Source organism: Larus michahellis, chromosome 8, assembly GCF_964199755.1.
Source record: "Larus michahellis chromosome 8, bLarMic1.1, whole genome shotgun sequence".
Classification (NCBI taxonomy): domain Eukaryota; kingdom Metazoa; phylum Chordata; class Aves; order Charadriiformes; family Laridae; genus Larus; species Larus michahellis.
In genome coordinates this window covers 10,697,926-10,718,011 of record NC_133903.1, presented here as the reverse complement: position 1 = coordinate 10,718,011, position 20,086 = coordinate 10,697,926, and the positions used below count along the sequence as shown (strand labels likewise).

The 20,086-nt window shown below is 39.7% G+C and overlaps 1 protein-coding gene and 1 long non-coding RNA gene across 3 annotated transcripts in view; both read left to right on the top strand.

Annotated features, from left to right (window-relative positions):
* The window catches only part of NOMO2 (NODAL modulator 2), a 29,601-nt gene extending 19,152 nt beyond the window's left edge, over nucleotides 1-10,449 (top strand). The window contains exons 23-31 of one of the 2 annotated variants that reach the window (XM_074597981.1): nucleotides 57-170; nucleotides 846-973; nucleotides 1,535-1,676; nucleotides 2,520-2,603; nucleotides 4,090-4,200; nucleotides 6,100-6,201; nucleotides 6,419-6,538; nucleotides 7,499-7,591; nucleotides 8,527-10,449. In XM_074597981.1, coding sequence (XP_074454082.1) covers nucleotides 57-170; nucleotides 846-973; nucleotides 1,535-1,676; nucleotides 2,520-2,603; nucleotides 4,090-4,200; nucleotides 6,100-6,201; nucleotides 6,419-6,538; nucleotides 7,499-7,591; nucleotides 8,527-8,658 — 1,026 coding nt within the window. In that variant the 3' untranslated portion in view covers nucleotides 8,659-10,449. The remainder of the gene's footprint in view (nucleotides 1-56; nucleotides 171-845; nucleotides 974-1,534; nucleotides 1,677-2,519; nucleotides 2,604-4,089; nucleotides 4,201-6,099; nucleotides 6,202-6,418; nucleotides 6,539-7,498; nucleotides 7,592-8,526) is intronic. The other variant, XM_074597982.1, reaches the window with a different exon arrangement.
* A 577-nt stretch (nucleotides 10,450-11,026) lies between these two features.
* Nucleotides 11,027-18,963, top strand: LOC141747550 (uncharacterized). The gene is made up of 4 exons (XR_012588754.1): nucleotides 11,027-11,411; nucleotides 12,306-12,499; nucleotides 14,231-14,334; nucleotides 14,602-18,963. It is a non-coding gene; the product is annotated as an uncharacterized LOC141747550 (long non-coding RNA).
* The last annotated feature ends 1,123 nt before the right edge of the window (nucleotides 18,964-20,086 follow it).

Below are 20,086 nucleotides of genomic sequence, written 5' to 3'. Positions count from 1 at the left end.
CTTCTTCATAAAGCAGCCCTCACTTACACTTAAAACTATTGCTTTTTCAAAAATAGATCAAATCAGAGGATGACCAGGCTCTTGCTGGAGTTCTCTTGTCTCTCAGTGGAGGGGTGTTTCGGTCCAACCTCCTTACACAGGATAATGGCATGCTGACTTTTTCCAATCTGGTAAGTTGAAAGATTCTTCTGAACGTGGGTGCACGTGCGATGCTGTGTTACTTTGCCCTCCAAAACAGGGATGTTATCGGCTCCCTTCAGTGGCAGGGGAATGTATGATCTCCTTTGGAATCATAACCCAGAATGAGAGATGCAGGTCCCTCAGAATGGACAGCACTTACAATCTTAGCAAGTGAAAGATGTGAAATCTAACCTGGCAAGAGATTTCTCCCCAACAGGTAGTAGATGATGTTGATTGATTTCAGTTACTAATTTGTGGTCTGTAAACATGAAACAAGCCAATTTGTTGACGATATTTTGAGAGTCTTTAGAGGAAAGAAAACTAATTAGATTATTGATCTGTACATATGTGTAGACATGCCTGAATAGTTCCCTTGCAGACATCTTTCTCTCTTTGTCACTTTCCTGTCCTTGAGGTCTTGCGGTAAGGTTTTAGGGCCGTGGTTTCCTTTCCCTCTTCAGACTTTATCACCTGGTGGAGTTCCATTGGTTTATTGTCCAACGTGCTCCCTGTTTTTCAGTGCTCATGTTTTCTGACCAGTTTAACCTACAGTTGGGACAGAGAACTTCAGCTCTTTAGGGAGCTTTTGCAGAAACATAATGGTTTGGAGTTGGTGAATTTTTGTGTCACTATCAGTAAACAGCTTGTTTTATGCCTCTTCACAGAGCCCAGGGCAGTATTATTTTAAACCCATGATGAAAGAGTTTCGCTTTGAGCCATCATCACAAATGATTGAAGTGCAGGAAGGACAGAATCTTAAAATCCGGATAACTGGTTACAGAACAGCTTACAGGTCAGTAGAGCTGAAATGCTGTGCAAAATGCTGTGTACTGTATCAGGGTGCATTATGCAAAATGTGTGTTTTTTCCTGATACACCTCTGTTCTGAAGGTTTGGAGGGTACTCTTGAAGGCACAAATAACTTTATTATGCTGTGTATAAGTACTTTTTAGCCTTTTCTCATGCATGTGGCTAAGCCTAGATGGCAGGACTGTAAGGAGAAACATTGCTATGAAAACACTGTGTCAGTGGCACTGGAAGTGGCTTGTACCTATGTCCAGTGGGACAGGAGAGGATGGTAGACCAATTCAGGTATCTGACTTCAAGATCCTTCCTTTCCGTGCCCTCAGGGGTAAGTGCCACTGTTCATGGAGGTCAGGGAACTTGGATTCCTAAAGTTGTGCTCTGAACTGCAGTTAATTCTAATGCTTTAAACAGTTATACATTATAAATTCCCTTTTTCTTCTTCATGCTATGCTAAAAACATTGAGTATTTTTTCAATAAAGTGTCTTTAAAATATGTGTTAAACTGGCATCTGCACATGTGTAGCCATTGTTTCTCTTTATACCTCTAGCTGTTATGGCACAGTTTCTTCTTTAAATGGCGAGCCTGAGCAGGGAGTCTCAGTAGAAGCTGTGGGGCAGAAGGATTGTAGTATCTATGGAGAAGACACGATAACTGATGAAGAGGGCAAATTCAGGCTACGTGGCCTTCTGGTAAGGATTAGAATGCTCTGTGTCGTTTACGTTAGTGTGATAATGGAGCAATAAAATGTGTTTTATAAATTAGCTACTGATTGCATTTCCCATCACGTTTGCTAGCTCAGATTCCCTTGAGTCTCTCTGTGTTACGCTGTCTTGTAGTGAACATTCATTCTAGTAAAGGGGGAAAAAACTTCTAGTGTAAGTCTGTGGAACTTGCTGCCAGTATACTGTAGTGGCCTCCCACAAACACTGAACGGTGACATGACATGAGCCTCCGGTCAACGTACTGAAGGTGTCCAACAGGCGTTCAGCAGTCTTCAGGTGTTAGAGTAGGGAATTTTCTTAGGCAAAAGAATTTGGGGAAGCATTTCGTTTCTCTTGTGAAAATGCTGTGACAGTGTATTTTTAGCAGGATATTGGGTGTATGTATGATGTTCACTGTACAGCATGTATGTGAAGTACGCTGTTTTGCAGGAAATATGGAAGCTGAATTTCTGGGCCCACAATGTATGGAGTAAGCAATTATGCTGGAGTAGAAAGTAGTATTTGATCAGGTTTTAATCCTGCTTAATGTATTTTCTTTCTAGATAAAACACTTCAGAGCAGAAGATTTCTTTTAATACCGTAATGTAATAAACTAGTGAAAATTCTGTGATAGACCTTTTGTATTTGGTGGCAGTAAACACCCCTAGTGGTGTTATTGAGTTAAATTTTCTATTTGGGGTAAGGAAAACTTTAACTGGATACAGTTAGATCTGTTTGGGTGGTGTATCTGAAATGGAATCTCTTACTGTTTTCTAAAATACAAGTACATATTATTCAGTGTTGGAATTTATCATTGGATGTTGCTTTTAGCCTGGTTGTGTGTATCACGTCCAACTCAAAGCTGAAGGCAATGATCACATTGAAAGAGCTTTACCACAGCATCGTGCAATTGAGGTAATTTTTTCTTTTCTTGTAGTATCACTTAAATATAAGATGCATCTGTCTAGGTGTTACATCTGTTCCATCAACAGCAATGTAATTGAATGCCTTCTGTTTAGAAAAGCAGCTTTCAGCAAGTTAGCTTCCTAAACACGGGCCCCATAATGTGTGTCAGCACCATAGCTTAAAACTGAAATAAGATAAAGTCCAAACAGTAAACAAGTGAAAAGGATTCTTTGCCAGTCACAAAAATTATACATCAAGGAACGAGAGAATAAATGTATAGAATACCTTTCAGCATTTCTTTATGATGTGGAACAAAGCATTAACGATTTGAGGATGTCATAAATTGTCATATTATGCCATCTTCTTATTTAGTTGTTGATTGATAGATAGATTTTGTTCCGCTTTATTTGGTCCAAATCCTGCAGTCTTGATGTAGATGAATTTGTCATTCAGACTAGCAAATCTTTATAAAATGTAATAATAACTTCGAATTGAAAACTGTTGAAATCTTGCTAAATATTCCTCCATCCTTACAGATTTAGATTAGCACCTTGCGTTTATCTGTTGTCATCTAGCAAAGGTTAATTAGCCTTTGTTAGTTGTCTGGAACTTTTCAGTGGGAGGTGGTCATTATTTGAGCTCAGACACAGGCCTGACCAGAGTGCCCTCCATTGCAGGAAAACAGAAGGGCAGAAATCTTTCAAGTCCTTAAAGTCTTCTTGCTAAGAGTGCTTGCTCGTTGGGAAGGGAAGAGAATGACAACCTAAAGTCCAGAAAATCGTATGAAGGTTATGTACTGCAATTGACAGCTGTGTGCAGTAGCTTGTACTAATTGTATCCTGGCTAGCCTGTCATTTTCTCCAGGAGAGAGAAGTGTTTGAAAAACACTTGCAGGAAAAATCTACAGCCTTAGTGGCACCAGACTGTTGAGATGGCACCTGGCCGAACCCTAACCTGTCTGTTACCATAGTTGTTATTTGAGTAAATGTCTTTCCTTACTCTGGTCAGGGTTCAGACTAAGAAACACAAATGTTTTGTATTTTAAACAATTTTGAAGAATATGAAGTTATGTATTTTGGAAGTAGGTTATATTACGATATGAACATATTCCTCATTACTCAACTATATAAACATCCTAGCATAGTAATATGCATCTCTCGGCAGAGATGCAAAATACTGAGACCAATGTTCAGACATCAGGCAGTCCTGTGTATGTAACTCAGCCTCTCCCAAAATAACGCATGCTTTTGGTACCACCTCCATTTTTAGTTTAACTTAATGCCATCAGCCATGTGCTGGTAATGCACCGGTCTGTAAATGTGAACTGTGCACTCTGGAGGAAAGGTACTTGCAATTGGAAAGCCTTCAAGTTTCCATGTTGTTAGTATAGAACAAAATTCTCATTTAAAATTATGAGCAGTATTTGTGTTGCGCTAACTGTCCTCTGTTAACTGTTCCTCTGTTGGTAAAAACATCACTGTGTTTTATGTTGCAGGTTGGGAACAGTGACATTGATGATGTTAATATTATAGCATTCCGGCAAATTAATCAATTTGATTTAAGTGGAAATGTAATTACATCTTCTGAATATCTCTCCACATTATGTGTAAGTTCAAGCCTTTCATCTTTGTCAAGTGTATTTGCTATTGGTTTCCCAGTATTTTTTTGCAGGGTCACTGGAAATTGTTCAGTAGCCAGAGGACACATTTTAATTCAAATTATGACTAATACTTCAATATAGGTGAATTTGAATACCGCATAGAGTTAAGATTCTAGTGTTCCTCACTCCTTTGCTTTAATGTTTCCATTTTTCATGGAAGTATGTTTAAGAAATACTTTCTCAGGTTGGCCTGTACATTTCTGGGTCTGCTTCCCTGATTAGGGATACCCTATCCATAGGGAAAGCAAAACACCAGGGGTGAATTAAGTCCTCTATATCAGAGAATTGCATTAATTCCTGAAATACCTGGAATTCTTGACATGCCTGTCTGCTAGCAAGAAGATACCATGTGAATGCAACGATACCATACGACACATGAATTTAAAAGTACCGTTAGAAGAGAGTATGAGACAAATAGTAAAGCTGAAATTTTCAAAATTCAAAAGGCTGCATTGTGATCTGAAAAAAAAACTTGCTAGACACCTGTGATCCTTTTGGCTTAGTGCAAATGCTGGAAGTATCTGCAAATGGTGTTGGTGTGATCAGAATTACAGTACCAATTCTCAGGTTTAAAACCTTCTTGAAATGTTACCTACAAATATAAATGCAGTGCCTGGATTTCTTTCAGACTAGTCTGTTGTGCATCTCACCTGACAAGATCTCATTGCTAAGCTGTTGGGTTTTTCTGGGAGACATCCAGAGTATCCAACGTTCAGAGCAGGTGTGAAGGGAAAATGTATCACCTTACTGAAGAGCACCTGAGCAAGCTTCCAGTCTTTCTGGGGAAATTTAGACACTTGCAGTTCAACCAAAGCAAATAGGAATTGATATCAAAATGTAGTTACGTGGAATTTATCCCAGCTTGTACCTGTTTCATACGAGGTTGGGTCTTGCATTGCATGTAATGCACTTGCACTGTTGATGGGTGCATATCATCACCCTTGCTTTCCAGGCAGAAATTTTTGTCTTTGGAAGATGTGCTAAGATTTGATACAGGCACAAGTGAGTGGTTTTGTGACTTGAGTCTGGTCCCTTCTGGTTGCGTGGGCTTGATGAAACAACTGGAAATGCTCTGGTGTGCTGTGATTGGAGTTGCAACGGGGACAGCGCTGTGCGCAATCAATGAGTATTTAGTCGGGCTGCATGTGCAAGGAGAGCCAAGTCTTGGCAAATATCTAATCCAGAGGTTTAAAGCAATGGTATAGATGCTAGAAGGCTGCTTCAGAGTCCACAAAAACCATCACTTTCCTTACTGTGTCCTATGGAGGAGGCACGGTGGCTCATAAACATTTGCGTGTACAGGCAGCCTCATGTAAAGGGGTGCTGCTGCCCCTGCCAGCCTTATTCAACTATGGTACAACCTTCTTTTAATTGTGCAGTTTTCTGAGCAAACTGTATTTGCTGAGGACGTCAGGCCTGTTCTGTAGCTTGAGGATGTCTAGTTTGTTAAATAAGTGTAGAAAAATTGAAATAAAGCAAAATGAGCCTATTGGAGAAATAGAAGCAACCCCCAGCTGCATATTCCTGTGAAACTGCTGGGATTATTTAAAAGAATTACTCAGTTCTGGTTGATGCACAGCACAGACTGCCTTTAATACACTAGATGCGTGAAAATGTCAGACATCAGTTGTTCCTAAATTATTTCAAGTTCTGTAAAAAGACTGTGTCTGTGACTTCATGTCCCAGATTAGAGCAATTCCTGGTGTTCTTCCTTAACAACTTTCTGTTTATAAAACACACGATGAATTTTGAACTGCTTTTGTCCCTTAAAATGTGACATGTCTTCAATATCTTGTGGTGCAGGCTCAGAAATACCTGTTTTGTGCTTTCTTCTTTCCTTCACAGGTGAAGCTCTACAAAAGTGAAAATCTTGACAACCCAATTCATACAGTCAACTTAGGCCTATCCCTGTTTTTCCATTTCCCACCGCTACTGCGAGATGGAGAGGTAAGAATATTGCTGAATAATTAGCTTAGCTCACTTTAGGTTTTTTTTGTAAGGATACTGAAGTGTTATTTCTGGTGTGCCTGCAGTACTGTATTCATGCTGAAGTGACCAGTGTCTCAGAAGATTTAAAGCCTGTTAAATGGACTTTTGCCTTTAAATTTAATTTTTTCTCAGATTGCTACTGATGCTGTAGACTGAGTGTATCTTTTACCCACAGAATTACGTCGTGCTTCTGGATTCTACGTTGTCTAAATCACAGTATGACTACACCCTGCCTCAAGTTTCATTCACTGCTATTGGATATCATAAACACATTACACTGATCTTTAGTCCCACTGTAAGTACAAAATACTTAACTTTTCAAGTGTGCACCTTGAGAGCAATGCCTGGTAGTATAGCCTGAATATATTTTGTGGTCTTGGCCAAAGTATCTGTTAATCTAAATGTAAAGAGGTTTATGAGCAACATTAAAATGACAATGAATTTGGATTTGGCCACATTTAAGGCATCAGGCAGGGATGTAATAACCTGGTATTTTATGGGAGGTGGGTAAGGAGTTCAAGAAGGAGTTGTAGCTGTGACTCTAACTGAAAGGTTGCAGTAACTGAAGGGCTGAAGGAGAAAGAAGGGATTGTTGTCAGAATTCCTTTAAAGATTTCTGTGTATGTGAAAGAAGTATTACCAGGCCAAAAAGAGAGCTTTAGTTATTGGACCTGAGGGAGAGGGTAAAGCAGAGGGGATCTCAAACTAGCATTTCCTTTGAGAGAGAGGTGTCTCTTTGCACTTCTGAACAGTGCAGTTAATTTAGTGACGTGTTCATTCTGTAATACTTAAATGATCTATTTTTTTTCCTCCATCGCTGCATGTTCAGGTGCCAGTGAAACATAAGGGAAACAGGAAATGGCAGTTGTAAATGAAGGGTGCAGATGTGCTTGAAAGGTGTTGTGCTAGTAAGGTTGCTGTAGTGTTACCATTGGGATCAGAGGTTTGGGCAGCATGTGACAGGTAAATCAAAGCACACCAGGTTGACTATAAAGCGGAGACTGACCATCAGTGAATTAGCTTTAAAAAACAGCAAACCCCAGGAAGAAGGCAATAGGTGAATGAATCTGATCAAGGAGACTGCTTTGAAGTTGAAGGTGAGGTAAATCTTAGAGCAGTACTTAGCAGGAAGTCAGATGGGAAGGGCTGGACGTGCCACATGATCCTATTGCTGATGGTGCTTAATGCTGAGGGGTTTCATAGTCGAAATAACTGTTAAAAGAAAAAAAATATCCATGGTCCTCATTGTTTTCAGAGAAAGCTGCCTGAACAAGATATTGCCCAAGGATCTTACATTGCGTTACCACTGACGCTGCTTCTGTTGTTGGCTGGTTACAACCACGATAAGGTAGGTCATGGAGTTTTTTGTCTTATCCAAATATTATTGTCCTATCAATGAATACTGTGTACTGTGTTAAGTGAGGGTTTGTTGAGGTGGTTATCCAGGCAGAGATGCAGTCAGCAGTCACCTTATGTTACACATTTTAAGAAAAGCCACAATTTACACAAGTTTTTGGGCAATTACCTTCCTTTAAAAAAAATTAGCATGGGGGTGAGTTCCCGTGCTGTTTCTGAATTTTGTCTTCTCATTTGATGGCTCTGGGAAAAAAATGCAATGTATCATAATTCAAATTCATATTTAAATAGCCAGACCCAGTTATAATAGGAATGAAAATAATTATTTTATTGGCTTCAGGAACAATCAGACTGGAAAAAAACCTAGCAGGTCATTGAGTCTGGTTTCTTTAGCTTTACTCCCTCCCTTGTGAAAAGGTCTCAAGAGGAATATAACTACCTACTATGTAACCCCCTCTGTTAACAAGCCGTGCTCTTCTAGTCTTCTCTGATATGACTGGATTTCTGTTTTGCTGATAAGAGAAATTTGTCTGTACAGTTTGATTTCCTCTTAAACGTGGGTAAGACAGCACAGAATATGGGATTCTCCAGGATTTTCTACAATGTCACTGAAAGTGTCTCCGCTGAAAATAGCGGTCATTGTCAAGACTTAGGACTCAAACTGCTGTTCTTGGCTAGATGACTGCAGGAAAAGAAGTTACTGACAAACATTTTATTTTTTGATTATCAGAAATTCCCAGAAGTTTGGTTTGATTCCTTCCCAAGATCTGCTGACATTTTCTGATCTCTTTGTAGATGTGCCATTTATGCGATAGAATCTATTTGTTTGGGGATACATAGGCCTAAAGAATGTTACCATTTAGACCTTACATTTCATTGTAATCACAAGCTGCTTCCCCCCTTTATTTTTTTTTTTTTTTTGCCCAGCTTATTCCCTTATTGCTACAGCTGACAACACGACTGCAAGGAGTACGTGCTCTTGGACAGACAGGTTCTGACATGGGTGGCTCAGAGGACGCAAAGAGACAAACGAAAAAACAGAAGACAAGACGGACGTGAGATAAAAGGAATGATTGCATGAAGTGGTGCTCTGTCAAACTGGAGCCTGAGGAGGCAAAGCCACTAAAATGCATTTTTGTTGAATTTGCAAACTTTACATTTTTGTTGTTGCTACGTGAGTGCCGTTTGTCACACTAGCTCCATTTTGGTTGTAAATTTTCTATGGAGTCTGTGTTGTAAAGTAATGAAATGAATGCCTCTGTTGTCACTGTGAGTGCATCTCCCATACTTGAAGACCATTAATGAATTTTTTTTCTCTTCAGTGAAACAGGTCATGCTGTCTTCCCTAATGATTTGTAAAAGCAGTGGTAATAGACTGCTTGACTCCACTTTCAGTCTCTAGATTTTGGGATCATTTTCCCTTACCTTTTGAAATACCCATTTACAGAAGTAGCACATAAGGGTTTTACTAAATCGGTGGTGCTTGAAACAAAGTTTTGGGGGACATACATGAGCTGGTGAATTATGTCTTTGGCACTTCCAGTTCAGCAGCTTGATTGAAGAGTCTGTCATCTGCACAGCTGTGATTTCAGTTCTTACCCAATGATTATGTTATCTTTGATTAAAATCAGGTTTTTGCCTGATGAAGACAAATTCTTAATGTCAGGTAAGGCTAGTTGTTAATGTCAGGTAGGTTCTGTTGATCCTACTGCAAAAGCAGTGTATAAATTTCAGTTTCATGTACAGTGTGATCTCTTTAGTCCTCCAGCATTCCTGAATGGCTCCAGCTGGTTGTACTGTTTTTTCCAAAGCTGTACTGTGTTGTCAGTGATACCCATGTGGCTGTCACATCTCCTGCTTGGCCCATGTGCAGCCTTTTTGCCACTTGATTGATTTATTTATTTTTTTACTTTACTTTAAGAAATACGAGCTTTTCAAAATCTTCAATGTGTACAGTCCTGATAATGTAGTCTGTAATAAATAACTGTTTCTTACAGGCTATCTTTCGATTCTTGTTTGAAGCAGACAGTTGGACATACACAGTTTAAATGTTAATGGGGCTTTTTATTGACAAATAGTATAAAGGTTAATAGAGCTTTTGAAAGATGCACATAAATGCCTACAAATATTGCAAAGACATTGGTACTGCCAGTAAGTGGCAATGTTTCTCTTTTATAGTACTTGAAATAAAGTCCCTTAACATTTAAATATTTAAGCTTACAAACCCCACCATTCTTAGAAATTTGGATGCTAAAGGTTTTATGCTATTTTTTTGGTGTTTTGCATTAGTTTGGGCCTAAATAATTAAAACCTAATTCGGTGATCATTCTCTCTCTCTGAGGGAAATTCTATCAAGATCATAATAAAAATGAAGAATGTCGAAAAAGCATATACGTAGGAAGTTTGAGATGAAGCTCTAATAAAATATCATGCTCTCTACTTAATGACCTTGAATTTTATATTGCTGTGATGAAATATATGGGGAAAAAACAAAGTGTTGTAAGACTTATAATAAATTGTATATTTTCAATATATCTTTATTTTAAGCTGGTGAATGTAATGAAAGGCATTGCTACTTTGGGGGAATGTATGAGGAAGAAATGCACGTGTCCATGTGCCTTGAGGGGACTACCAGATATTCTGACCTCTGAACTGTGGGACTTGCTCTGATGATTGACCTTAAACATTGAAAATGCTGTTAATAAAAAGAGAAATTAAAAAAAAAAGAAATAAAAAAAATCAATGCTTGCTAATTTAATGCTTGCCTCTGAACCTAGGGCTTGCCCATTGTCTCTTCTTAAAATTTTCTTTTCTTTGCGCCTTCTGCAACACATCGGTGGTCTGCTTGCTTTCAGCCCTGTGTTTGAGGTTTATTCTGCTTTTGAAGTGTTTATTCCGCTTTTGAAGTGTTTATTCCTAACAAAAACTATAGCTTGCCATTTCTCACTTGGCAGAGAAGTCATGGTGCTCTGTGAGAACACAGGCAAAACTAATGCATGAGATAGATAATTTTCTAACGCAGAGCTGACATACTAAATGTCAAGAAATGAGTATCTCCAATTATATTTAGAAACCAATAATCAGACACAGGGACACAAGCAGAAAAATCAGTGATGCGGTCTCTCAAATCCCCAGAGCCACATGCGTACAGCGAGGGTAGTCTGAGGTCTGTGCACACTAGCCATGAACAGTCTGACCGGGGCACAGCGAGGGAATATTTGTATGAACATGGTGGTCTGCATGGGCAAACTCCTCCTGCTCAGCCCAGGTACCCGGGCGGTACCTGGCACCTCTGGAACCTGCAGAGCCCTTCACCCACAGCCCTGGGGCGGTGACAGCTGTGCTTTGTTGGTATGATAGAGCACGTAGCTCTGGAGGCTCTCCTTCAGACAGCGTTACAGTGCTTTTCAGTGCAGAAATGGTGAATTCGCTTTAGGATTACCTTCCGTACTCTTCTGAGTTGAATATTTAGGTATCATTTGCTCTGCATATCTAAGGTTTGCAATTGATTTTTTTGCTCTTAAAACCAAGGCTTCAGTACCAATTGGACTGGCCTTTTCAGTATTTCCTGTTGAAAATGTCAGTTAAAGCTGTTTGTTGCATTTTTAATTGATTTATGTTAATACAGTGACTAAATGCAGAATGGGACTAACATTTAGGTGTTAGTCTACTAGAAAACATTCAAGGCTCCGTGTTTACTATGTTTTGCAGGCACAATAGTGAAAGAGTGATTAATTCATTTGCTTGGTGAACTAAATATGGACAAATGGCTGAATTCTGCTGGAAATGAGAGTAACGCCCTCTGGATAAAGGTGACATTGCACGTTACTTGATTTTTCTATTGAAAGCAACGATGAATATTACATATATTTGGTTGGCTCATCAGTGATGCACAGAATTCTATTGTTTAAGAATGAAATGGATCATTAGTATTGAATTTTACAATTTCTTTATAGATGGTTCAGCTTAGTTTCTAAAGCATCATCTTTATTAGATGGCTGTCAGACTCCAAGAATAAGTGTTTTTGATGCATAAGCAACAATGTTGTTAAATAAAGATACAGCAATTTAAAAAAACAATGTGCTTAAAAGCAAGAAAACAAATACTTAAAGCAGAGAAATAAGTGTTCTCAGCAAGGGTGGAGAAGCACAGGTTTCTTAATAGTCTTAAATTTATTTTTAAAATCTAAATTTCAGTATTTGCTGAGCTGCACTCTAATGTGAGATACATAGTTGTATGAATCAGACTCTTGGGGCTAAGTGTTCATTTGTTTTTCATAATTATGAACATGTAGGGGTAAAATGATAATGTAGTGTGAGATTGGGTCTGTAGATCTCTGGGGCTGCACAGGGGCTGAAGTACCCAACATGCCAGCCAGCTCAGTGCTTCCCTTCCTACAGAGGATGGGATTGCAGGAGGAAATCTCTAAAATGAATGTCACTGCAGAATTATCAGCACATAAAATGTGCTGATACACTGACCAAGGCTCCCAGCCTCCTACCAGGTTACTTTTTACATAGCAGACTAGCTGTGGTCCTTGCCAACTTCTCTAACTCACCAAAGAAAGAAAGAAAGTAAAGAAAATTAATTCACTCAAGGCTGACAGCAAACATGCTATCCGTACTGATACGGCAGTTCAATACTATGGTGCTAACCTTAGATATTTTGCTTTCTATCAACAAATATGTCTATACGGTGAAAATTAGAAGGCAATGCTGTGGACCTTCAGCATCACCCATCTGGGATCACAACTTGATTCCTACTGCTGTTCTTCCTTGTGTGAGCTTTGTTCTTCAGAAGCTCAAAGTGCAACTGTAGAATTAGCGATTTTAATAAGTGATGAGTACCCTTCTCAACCCTGTGCTGAGGAAACGTGGACTAAACACTGAGGCTTTTGAAGGTAAGATGGCTTTGAAAATCCTACTAGACATCTAAGTAACTGACTTGTCCAGAAAAGCTGAGGTTGAATGTGGAATTGAACCTCGAGATGACTGATGTCTAATTTTCCTCCTATTCAGTATTCCCTACTTTGTATGGTATCTGTATTTCTATTTTTTTCCAGTCTGAAAGTAATTTAAATTGGGCTTCTTGCAAAGCTAGATGCAATAAAATGAGTGATGTAGAAAAGGCCTGAAAGGCAGCAAATTTCCTGAGCTGAGCACAACAGCACTGGCTCAAATCGCACCAAGCAGTGGGTTCATGTTATGTGTGGTAAGACATTTTTTTCCTTGCAGATAGATTGGTGGCTTTAGAAAATCTCTGAACCTCTCTGAAAATCCAGTAAATCTATTTCTGGTGTATTATCAACTAATGCCAGAACTCTGTAATTTATTTTTTTTTACTTTTAAAAGAACACCAATGAGTTTGGTCGCTGTCATTCAGTCATTTATTTAAACCTGGAACAGGCCCATACGTCCTTGTACAAATGAAGAGCAGCTCTACACTAATTAGCATTCCCTGAGCCTTCATGGATTATTATTAGCAAGTGCAGCTTTTTCCCCTTGAATGTTTTACAGAGCTTTTGTGAGCTTTTTACATCAGCTAGCTTGTCCTTTCAATTTTCTATTACACCTTTTGTAATTGCTTTCTGTCTATATTTGATATGTTGTTGCTTTACGCCAGTAACTTCCATCATCACTTTTAACTGTTCGCTATTACTGGCATCAGCATGATTGCATTATTTACTCTGTTTGCTTTAAATATCACTTTTTTCTTGGTCTCCCCCCCTCCTCTCTCACCATCTTTCTGGGAATATTTGAGTTTAGTAACATGATGCTGTCTGAAGTCTTATTTGTTACCTTCATAGCCTAAGACCATGATTACTTTAAGCCCAATGATATATTATCGTAAGGCACTAAACACCCACCAGACCATTATTGAATTTATCATATCTAAGAGCTCAATAAACAGGGAAAGATAAACCTGGTTTTTACTGCCTGTGGAAGTCAGCAGGTTGATTCCTCCTTTAATTCTCATTTTTGTCAACACTAGAATAATTAAATCCCCATCACAAAGACTCTAGTTTCTTCACAGGTCTCTAATCACACTGACTATCTACACTTTTTTCCTTTTTTTAAAGCATAGGGTTGTGGTAAACTATCAACAAATTCCCACTCCAAGCTTTCCTACTCTTGGGCACAAAAGAAACTAACAGGGGCTTAAGTAAAACACATGCAAAGGAACTATTTTGTAGCTATGGTCTCTGGTGTTAGCTGCATTAAAGTGGTTTCTAGAGCAGTGATTAGGGAGCATGTTCATGAGCTCCATTCTGTACCGTAGGGCTTGCTCCTTCCAGAAAGAGGGGATGGGATGCTGCCCAGGCCCTCCTCTCCCCTTTCTTCAATACCTGCGGTGTGTGACAGACGTGGATGATGTCTCTTAGCAGATGAAATCAAGAGTCCATGAAGTGCTCACCTGCCCAGGCCTTGTTTGTTTTCTGCTATGCAGCTGGGCCTGACAAAATTTAACCTGTGACTCCCAGCCCATCTGAAATCACCCCCTAGGTCACTAGGGGAGCAAAGCCCTTTATGTGCAGAGAGAAAAAATATTTTGTTTTGATAAGCATGGAAATTGGATGCAAACCTGCATACATTTAAATCAGAGATGGTTTCTCTTCTATTCTGCTCTCCAGCTGTAGGTACTATTACCCTGGAGGAGGCTTGGTGCTATTGTGGAGTACAAGGGACATTCTGTCATTTTTTCTGGCATAAGGGAAGGAAAGACCAATTTAAACTAGTAAGTATCAGCTCCGAAACAAGCTCTGTAAGGATTGTGAGCTTGTATTAATACGGATTCACGCAGCTATGTGTGCTCGTACAAAGCTCAGCCCAGCAGTGATGTCTCAAGTCATGGTGAGCGGATGTGGAATTGGTGATACACAGTAAAGTCGGAACTTCACAAAGTAAACAAGTTTTAAAAAACGTGTTCACATGTTGCTTTTCATGTTTATTGCTGTATAAATCTTATCTCTGTTTGTGTTTATATTTTTACTTCTCTCCTCAGTAAATGTTTACTTGCCTCTCTGTGGTCCATGTGTGAGAATGGAGTAAGTGACACTGTGGCGGTTCTGAGCAGCGAGCACTGGCTGAAGGATGGGAAATTAGACCATGAATTTCACTTTTTATAGTATGGATGGACTTTGAGAAGTGATGATTTTGCGAAGTGATGATTTTGCTTTCAATGCTTTTTATTTCTGGTGAGTGCCAGGGTACAGTATGACCAAAAAGAGATGTTGCTGCTTTGGGAATTAACTTTCACTTTTGTGTGTAACTTCCAGCCCTACGAGCCAGCACTTAGGTTCACGGAGGTTCAGATCCTGGGCTGAGACCCACATGTAGGGAGCAGTTCAGGTATTGTGGAAAAGACAAAACAAATTTATTTTCTCCCTTTCCACACGGCACATTACAGAACTACAGCACTGCAGAAGGGAGAAATAGACATACTACTGCTAATAATTACGTGAAATAACAACAAATACCCACAGATCTTGGGGGAGGATGGGGTGATTAATATCACCAGTACTGAATCTGATTTGCATGTACATCACAAAACCCTACATAAAAACACAAGAGATTTATCCTGTAGTTCATTAAACATGGATATTCAATAAATTTAATGACTTAATCTTGAGTGCAGGAATTTGTCCTTAGACAAATTAGACAGCTAGCTTATCCTTATTTGCTCACTTCCCCCCCCCCTCCTCATTATAGGAGTAAGGTGCTTCTAGAACATGGTTAGCCCAGGGGCGATCGTCACCTTAGCTGGGTGCTCTGCTGTCCCACACTGACATTTTCCTAATCTTACGTTGACTTCTTATGACGCTTTGTCCAGTTTGCCCAAATCAGGGAAGTTTTGCCATGTGTTACAGCTGGAGAGCCGTACGTTTCAGCATTCCTGACTGACAGCTCACAAAGCAAGGTGGAAGTCATTGCAAAGGCCCTGGGGAGTGGGATGCTGAGGCAGGATGCTGCAGCAACACTCACAGACACTTCAGTGGCAAGTCAGGTTGTCTGCCTCCTAATCCTGCCAGAGCCACTTCTCAGAGCGGGAGTCGGGGGGAATCTATGCTTTGAAAATCAAGCAGTAGGAGCTACAATGAGAATATAATATTCATTATAAAATGAAAATCTCTGCTTCTGGTCCTTTAAACCTGCTACCACCTCTCCCTGCTGTGTCTTAAATATATAGAACAGATGATGATTTCGTAAACGCTTTTCCTGCATTGACTGCCACAATGGCACTGGGTAGTCAAACACCTATTACCAGGCTGCAAGCATGAACCCTCTGGAAGACTGAGACTATGCCCCAGCAAAATGTTTGTTGTGTAGGTCCAGGCTCAGATGTGGACTTGTGTGTAAATATAGCTTCAGTATTTAGGTATGTTTCTGTTGCACTTTACTATGTAGACAGATTTTCTACAGCAAAAAATGCAAAATACTGAAAAAGCTCAGCTTTTCAATAAAGATGGCCTACACAGTTAGAAGGCTTCCTCTTTGTTATAGTCTTCAGTCATTTACATATCAGCTGAATAAATATGGAAAGGAAGTGACAGAGAAGATAAAAGACAATGCAAACATATTTGGCTATTTAGCTTTAATTCCTCATTGTGCTGGCTAACTTTTCTTTTCTCCGTCAAACTAATTAGCAAAAAACTCCATCCATAAAGCTCTGCCTGAGCTTATTGCTAGGTCAATGAGCCTCTGTTCTTTCTGGTAGTAAATGCTGTCTGTGATTATTGCATTCATTAATTTTTATATAGGAAATAATACCTCTGCCTTGATCTGTGTAAACACATAGATTTCTGTTCCAAATCAAACTTCCTCCGTACTGTGTGCTGTTGCTGGGAGGGAAGCAGAGAGCTAATACAGTGTCAAATCAAGTTAAAGAATGCGATTTCATAAAAATAACCAATGGTAGTTAGTGCTTATTATATTATGCAAGGTAAACTGGGGCAGACAAGTTGCATTGATTACATATTGGGTGATTCGTAACTCTGAAAACGAAACACTCGGTATGTCCTGACTGCAGACACGAATGTGCTCTTAGACAGCTGATCTCTCTTCTCTACACTCAAGGTAACAGCATTAGATGAGGCTGGACAATGATCTGCATTCACTGGTCATAACCTTACTGTTCAGATTGTTGTAGATCCTCCCCATAGTGATGATGTTGGTAGTCTGGAAGATGAAGCCTCGGTGTGAACATTGCAATGCTGAGCACTAGGTAAAATCAAGGGCAATTCAAAGAGAACTCCTCTCTCTGACCTGCACAAAGACAGCGAGGTCCAGAATGGGAAGAGTTAGCTCCTGCCATAAATGGAGCCAGAAGTCCTCTGCCAACCTGGTTTTGATTATCAAGCGGGCCATAAGGAGAGAGGTGCTGATGTGAAGCAATTCTCTCCAAATCAAGCTGGGCAATTACTGTAGGAATTCCACCATTATTATGCAACCTTCCTTCCTCTGAAATATCCCACCAAGAGGCCATGAGATCCAGTACTCCATCTTTCCCAGCTGTGTTTCCCAGAGGTTGAGAGCTTCTGTGTGATGCAGAAAAGGCAGCAATGATTGAAGTGAGAGACACTTCTCCTGCTGGCTTTTCTGATATGATACCCTTAGATCAGACGACTTTTGCTACCTCCCATCTGCTGATCCTGTGGCCCCAGTGCAGAATTGTCCCACAAAGTCATCAATACTGACTTTTCTGTAGCATGTTTCACGCTCTAGTGTTAGCCAACTCACAAAATACATTTTGCTCTTATGTGGAGAGAGAGGAGCCTAATTCCATATCTTCCTGTCTCGTCAGGTTCCTTTTGTTCAGCCACTAGAGACATCTCTGAGCTGTTACCTGTGAACTACGCCTTCCAGCTCCTTTGTGAATTTGCTTACAACTCTGCAGAATCTTTCTGATGTCCCTTGGTTTGTGTGCTTTTTTCTTTGATTGTTTAAGCCACTATCTCTCAGGTATCCAAACTCCATCTCTAGTTCTGCATCCCAACAAAGAGGAAGTCAGGCAAAAATTCCAGGAGGCCTGCATGGATGAACAAAGAGCACCTGGACAAACTCAAACAGAAAAAGGAAGCCTACAGAGTGTGGAAGCAAGGACAGGTAGCCTGGGAGGAATACAGAGAATTTGTTTGAGCAGCCACGGATCAGGTTAGGAAAGCTAAAGCCCAGATAGAGTTAAATCTGACCAGGGACATCAAGGGCATCAAGAAAAGCTTCTACAGATACATCGGTGATAAAAGGAAGATTAAGGAAAATGTGGTTTCTCTCTGGAAGGAAACGGGAGGCCTGGTTACCTGGGATATGGAAAAGACTGAGGTACTCAATGACTTTTTTGCCTCAGTCTTCACTGGCAAGGGCTCTAGCCACACTGCCCAAGTCACAGAAAGCAAAGGCAGGGACTAGGAGAACGAAGAGCCACCCACTGTAGGAGAAGACCAGGTTCAATACCATCTGAGGAACTGGAAGGTGCACAAATCCACGGAACCTGATGAGATACATCCATGGGTTCTGAGGGAACTGGCAGATGAAGTTGCTAAGCCACTATCCATCATATTTGAGAAGTCATGGCAGTCCAGTGAAGTTCCCACTGACTAGAAAAGAGGAAACATAAAAAAAAAGATGATAAAGCTCTCCTGAGCGTTTGACAACTTACTTCCTTAAAGTAAAGCTTAAATATTTTCCTTATGAACGCTTTTTAGGTGTATTGTATCAGTTTTGTTCTCCATATCACAAGAGGAGAAGTGCAACAGATGTGTTTCTCTGTTTTCTTCAGGGTCTTGCAAATCTTGCTTGGGGATATTTGTTAGTTTCTGGTTTCTTCTAATTTCCTTCTGTTTGAAAGAATAAGATATAATATGGTGAAGCCATCTGCATATTTGTACTTCTCAGATGAGGATTGTTTCATTTGCAAGGAGCTTAATGGAATTCTGAAAAATCAGATTTGTTTATCATTTTAGGAAATGGGATAGCATTTCTACTTAAAAAATAATTACTAGAATATAGCACATTTGTGAGACCTTGAGCGGGTCGAGAAGAAAACCCCCACGTTCTCATGAGAGCTATTGGTCCCTTTGCCATTTGTAAAACCGACTCTAAAATGATAGCTTTAGTGATTAAAGACTGAAAGAAAGAGGTTTCAGAATAACCAATGGATTCTCCAGCATATGTTAATATATTCTGTTTGGAAAGGTTACTTCCATTTATATTCCAGATGAAAATACTTTGTGACTTTATGGCATGCAATCACATTTTTTCTACAGAAGCTAAGTACTCTGGTTAACATAGGAAATAAGCATCTAAAAAAATTGTTATGGATTAAATTAATAAGGAACTGTTGATTTCAATAAAAACCCTTTTGAAAGACTGGAAAGAAAGAAACATACTGATAGAGTCCATTTTTTCTCTTAAATATTTTTTTTCATTTTGTTACATCATATATATAGTAAATTTCATTCTATAATGGTAAAAATAAAAAATGGAACAAGAATTTTTAATTTAATAAAAATAGGTTTGTATTTTCCCAAAAAACTTTGGGAAATTTACTTTTACTGGATTTTTTTTTTTTTTTCCATGTTGTAACAGCAAGAAATCTGAAATCTTTCTCCTGGAAATGAAACTTGTATATTCAAATGGCTCCAGCCAGAGTATTCCGAGTGTTTTGCAGTGAGCCAAGACTCTTCTTGAAAGCTCATATTTCTGCAGGCCAGCTGTCTAATCTGAGAAATTCAGGTGGATGTGTGATACACCTGGCATTCCCGGCAGGCTGTGAGGTCCTTCATCTATGTCTTTGCCATTGTGAGAAACAAGCTTCTCTCCCTGCAGAAATTTGCTGCCTCATCTTTCACCCTGATCAGGGGAAATCTATCAGTAAGGTAAATTAGGTCCAAGCAGGGAAGAATTTTCCATATCCTTAAAGTGGTTTGGAGCTTGGAAATTTTTTCCTTTCATTTTCAAGCTAGGGCATAAATAAGGCCTTCCTCAGTTTTTCCCTGAAATATTTTCCACTACTTTATACCCAGTCCCACCTTTGCCAGTTGAAGCACTCATTTGGAGAGCAGGAAATCATTCAGATCCCTGTCACTCCTCCCTGCTAGTCTGGGTGAAGGGGATTTCAGCATCTTAAGAAGGTGTTTTAAACACAAAGCTAGGAGACATAGCGATCTGGGCTGTGAATTTGCTGCTGCAGTGTTGAACTCAGCACAGGAAAACCTGAATAAATAAATCAGGGATGTTAACGTCACAGCACCCGGGTTAAAAAGCTACCAGCCCTGAAGGGAACTATTTTTAGTGAGCTCTGATGTCTCTGCAATGCACTGCAGTCAGGTGGCTGTAAGCGTCCCCTCAGCTGACGACAATAAGATGTTCTGCAGATGCTGATGGCAATAATCCCACGTAGTATTTGGAGTTGGGAGTAGGACAAGCAAAACCCAAATCTCTGAATAGTCCGACCTCTTGGAACCACGAGGATGTTTTAACCAGAGAAA